Source organism: Eucalyptus grandis, chromosome 11 (genome assembly GCF_016545825.1).
Source record: "Eucalyptus grandis isolate ANBG69807.140 chromosome 11, ASM1654582v1, whole genome shotgun sequence".
Classification (NCBI taxonomy): domain Eukaryota; kingdom Viridiplantae; phylum Streptophyta; class Magnoliopsida; order Myrtales; family Myrtaceae; genus Eucalyptus; species Eucalyptus grandis.
The window spans coordinates 3,689,175-3,693,906 of NC_052622.1; the positions used below are offsets into that span (position 1 = coordinate 3,689,175).

At 38.7% G+C, this 4,732-nt stretch overlaps 1 protein-coding gene across 1 annotated transcript; it reads left to right on the forward strand.

The window, feature by feature from the left end:
• The first annotated feature begins 442 nt into the window (after positions 1-442).
• LOC120289586 (rust resistance kinase Lr10-like) lies at positions 443-1,294 on the forward strand. Its single transcript, XM_039304689.1, has one exon. The coding sequence runs from the start codon at positions 443-445 to the stop codon at positions 1,292-1,294; it is 852 nt and encodes a 283-aa protein (XP_039160623.1).
• The last annotated feature ends 3,438 nt before the right edge of the window (positions 1,295-4,732 follow it).

The window sequence follows — 4,732 nt, forward strand, 5'->3', positions numbered from 1 at the left end:
GTTTCTTTTTATATGTTGACCGCTAACAAAAGCAAAAGGGTTTCCATTGTCTTTCGCCTATGTCAAGCAAAGCTATTTATTTTCATTTATTTGCAAATTCACGCATCCCACTTCTCATATTCTTCTGACCAAAATCCAACTTATATAGAGTAGCTTGCTTTGTTTCCTTACGAGTTTTGTTTTGGAAACATTTTTTTTTCCTTCAGTTCCTTTACATATCATACATTCCTTCCACAGGCGTCCTAGATGATATTGCAATTTGGATGTCTGAAGATTTTATAGTACTACTTGGTAAGCCGCAATGATTTGTTGTTAAAGTAAATATCAAAATGCTTATTCTTACCTATCGAAATTTTCCTCAGTGCTTTTCTGTATAGCAAAATTCGTAATCGGGACATCATTTGTCGCGATATTTCTAATCCACCGGTATAGAAGAAGGCACATGGCAATGGACAAGAACATCGAAGAATTTTTGCAAGCTCATAACAACTTTTTGCTCGTAAGGTACTCCTACTCAAATATTAAGAAGATCACTAGCAATTTTAAGTATAAACTGGGTGAAGGGGGGTATGGTTCTGTCTTCAAAGGAACACTTAGAAGTGGAAATGAAGTGGCCATCAAGATTTTGAAGCATTCCAAGGCCCATGGCCAAGATTTTATCAGTGAAGTGGCTACTATTGGAAGAATTCACCATGTTAATGTAGTGCAACTCATCGGTTTTTGCTTTGAAGACTCGAAACAAGCTCTCGTATATGATCTTATGCCAAATCGATCCTTGGATAAGCACATTTTCACGGAGAAAGGTAACAAGTTTCTTGATTATGGGAAAATATATGAGATTGCTCTTGGGGTGGCAAGAGGGATTGAATACTTACATCGTGGGTGTGATATGCAAATATTACACTTTGATATCAAACCTCACAACATTCTTTTAGACAAGAATTTCACTCCAAAAGTTTCTGATTTTGGTCTTGCAAAACTTTATCCCACCAATCATAGCATTGTCTCATTGACTACTATAAGAGGAACCTTGGGATATATGGCGCCTGAATTGTTCTACAGAAATATTGGTGGTATATCTTATAAAGCCGACGTCTACAGTTTTGGGAAGTTGCTCATGGAAATGGCAAGTAGAAGGAAGAATATAAATGCCAATGTAGAACACTCAAGCCAAATTTATTTTCCGTTGTGGGTGTACGACCAACTCAATGAAGGAAAAATTGTTGAATTGGAAGAAGTTGTAGATGAGGAAAGGAATGTGATACAAAAGATGATACTAGTTGCACTTTGGTGAATACAATTAAACCCTGACCATCGTCCTCCAATGAGCAAAGTCTTAGAAATGCTTGAATGAGATATTGGTAATCTTCAAATGCCTCCAAAATCACTTATTTACCCCCTAATGTGCCAATTGACAATGATGCAACCGAAGTGGAATTAGAAACATTCTCAACTTCATCAAGCACTCCGGTAATTGATGCTAGTTTGCCTATTGGAGATAACAATGGTGTCTAGAGAACCACGCATAGTTTGATTGAAGATACTTTTGTTGTACTGGTTACATGTCCCCAGAATCTAATATTATGCTGGGATGGACTAGAGCCAGTTTAGCTCGACAGCAATTACTTTAGAGATTGCCTTCTTCTAGCTCTGAAGTTAATGTTGTACCATTGTATTTCATGTAATTTTACTCTCTTGCAACCTCCTTCGAAAGGACAAACAAATGAGTAAGAACATGGATAGAAATGGTCGATGAATGCGATGGGGGTCAAGAATTCTCCTCCCTCATAATTTTGGAGAATATGATCTGCCTTCCTCTCTCCCTCTTCGTGAGGAGTTCCTCTCTACCGATGGTGTAGCTATGGCTTTCCGCCTTTATCTTTAATCCTAATTAAAACCTTTCCAATAGCCCTACAGTTTTCCAAATCCATTAAACCTAAAACCCTGCAGCCCAGTCCCATATCCTGCTCCCGCCTATTTTACCCTAATAACATTCCCAGTTATTCCTTCGTTCCACCATTTGACTGCCCCGACATGGACTCACGACCTATTCCCAGACTTGGTGCCTCCTTTAGCTCTTTCTCTTTGCTCGCCTGGTAGATGAGTTTGCCTAGTCTTGGGAGTTCCTTTCAATCATATCTAGCCTAGCATTCTCTATCTAGGCCACGACTTGAGTGTTGCGGCAATACAGGAGAAGGTACTGATTCTACACCTATCGGTGGCTCGCTTCAGAAAAAGTACTTGACCGCTAGTGTCCATCAGGTAAGGTTGGCCTGCTGCTTTGTCCATTATCCTTGTTCAATACAAACAAAATAACCAGTGAGAATGATAAGGAGGGTCACCAAAACGGGCTTGATGGGCTGTAGTAGGCTACAGGGTTACCCATGAAGCTCTTGAGTTGGAATTGTCAAGGGTTGGGAATTGAAGCTTTGAGAGTCCTTATGACTCGAGATTCCCCATATTGTGCTTTCAATGGAAACAAAAAAAAACCAAGAACAAGTGGTAAAGCTTCTACAGAGGCTACCGTTTCAGAGTAGGTTTGTTACAAATCTAGTGGGGTTCCCTGTGCGGACGCCGGGGGGTGGTGGTGGGGCGTGGAGTGGGGTTTGGCCATATTTTGGGATGGGCTGGTAACCTTATCTATTGAATCTTACTCGACACATTTCATTAACATTCGGTGTGGAATTAAGGAGAACAAGAAACCCATGAAGGTCACCTTCCTTCATGCACCGAATGAGTTTAGAGAAAGGGTTATGTTATGGGAAGAAATAAATAAACTCAGCTATTCTTATCAATTGTGGTTGTGCACTGGTGACTTCAACGTGGTGCTTTTTCATTGGGAAAAAGTGTGCAAGAAGATGGCTGAGTATTACAGGCTTGTTGCTTTTCCGGATTTCCTTAATCATAGCAAGATTTGGAGAGTAAGGGTTGTGCCTATACGTGGTCCAATAATAGAGCAGGAGACTCTTTGGTTGCGGAGAGAATTGATAGAACTTTATGTACTATAGACTGGTGAGTCTCATTTCCACTTTTTGAAAGCTTTGCCTTGCCACCTATTGGATCGGATCATTGTCCAATCCTTATATCCAATTTCCTGAAGGATAATCATAGAAAGAAAGAATTCAAATTCGAGGTCTTTCGGTTGGAGGACGAAGATTGTAAAAATATAGTGAGAAGAGCATGGAAGTCTAGCGAATGTCAGCAAGATAATATACCAGAAAAGTTACGATTAGTGTCTCGGAGGCTAGCTGCATGGAGTAAGGACCGCTTTCCAAATGCATATAAACGTATTTCTGGGCTGAGGAGTGAACTTCAAGAGCTTACGAACAATCCCACGGTTTGCCATGACAAAGAAATATTGCAAAAGCTGAATAAGGAAATTGAAGCTTTGTGGAGTCGAGAGGAGATTGATAGGGCATGTGATCCATAATTAGCTGGCTTAAAGGGGGTGACAAGAATACAAAGTTTTTCCATACATCAACAATTCAGAGAAAAATCAGAAATAGGATAACCATACTGAAAAGTTTGTTGCGACCTAATCCCTTCGACTAGGGAATAGGGAAATAAGGTTAAGGGGTTTTGTCAACTTCGGCCGAATGGCCTTTCATTTACTAGGGCTCTCCCAACACATACCTCGCTCAACGTTAGGCATTCAAATTTTAAATCAATTGAGCCTACACAAATTTTGACTAAGAAGTCACCACTCGTCTTTTCAGTTGGCTAGAAACAAAGTAAGATGAGGAAGAATATCTGCCTATTTACCCAACCAGAGATTTTAGACTCGGGGACTTGATCCCTTTCAATGCCTAACCTTTTTATTTTCTGAAAAAAATTTCCAATATAAATATGAATGTGATTAACATTTTTCATGAAGAAAGTATTACCAAATTCTAAACACGGAATTTTGTAAAAATGAAAGAGCACGTGAAGGTCAAATCGGAAATTAAGATTCCAGAAACCAGCACATCTATTTGAATGGTGTCCGTATCGAGTAAATTATCTCAAATTTTTATGCAAGTTTTCCATGACCTAGACCTAGATGTGACGAACAAATTTATGAAGACATCAACACGTAAATCGCATCTTAAAAATCATAAAAATTCGAAAAAACAGCCAAGTCAAACGGAACAAAACACATTCAAAGTTCAGATTCTAAACCTAAGATCACAGCACAATTTTAGCATGCAAACGACGTCATATGATAACATATGATATATCAAAACAAAGATAATGTAGGGCGCATTTGTTTTGTGGAAAACTCAATAATAAAATAACATCCTTTCCCGAAAGCATTTTCCATGAATATGATTTGTTTTCCTTTATTTGGGGATATATAATCGAAAATGTTTTCTGTTGTTTGGATTCCATTTGAAAATGATTTCACGCTTTATCTCCGCCAAAAAAAAAAAAATCAAATTTTTATTTTTTATTTAAAAAAAAACTTCGAATTTTTAATATTCTTATTTTTCATTTACTTTTATTTTCTTATTTATTTTCTTTCTTTTTATTTCCTTTTTTCCATTTTCTTTTTCTCTTTTCCTTCTTCTCCTTTGCTCCTCTACTTCCTCATGCCATCCCTTTTGCTTCCTCCAACGATTCGTCCCCAGTTGGCTTATGAAAGGCAAACTTGAGCTATCACTGAAGGCCACGAGCTTGCTAATCTGGCAAGCCTTGAGGCTCACTACCAGAGGCCACGAGTTCGCCTGATTGGGTAACGCTCACCACTCGCCAC

Bases quoted from the DNA above. Each gene is read 5' to 3' on its own strand.
- LOC120289586 (XM_039304689.1), top strand. From the start codon at position 443: ATGGCAATGGACAAGAACATCGAAGAATTTTTGCAAGCTCATAACAAC.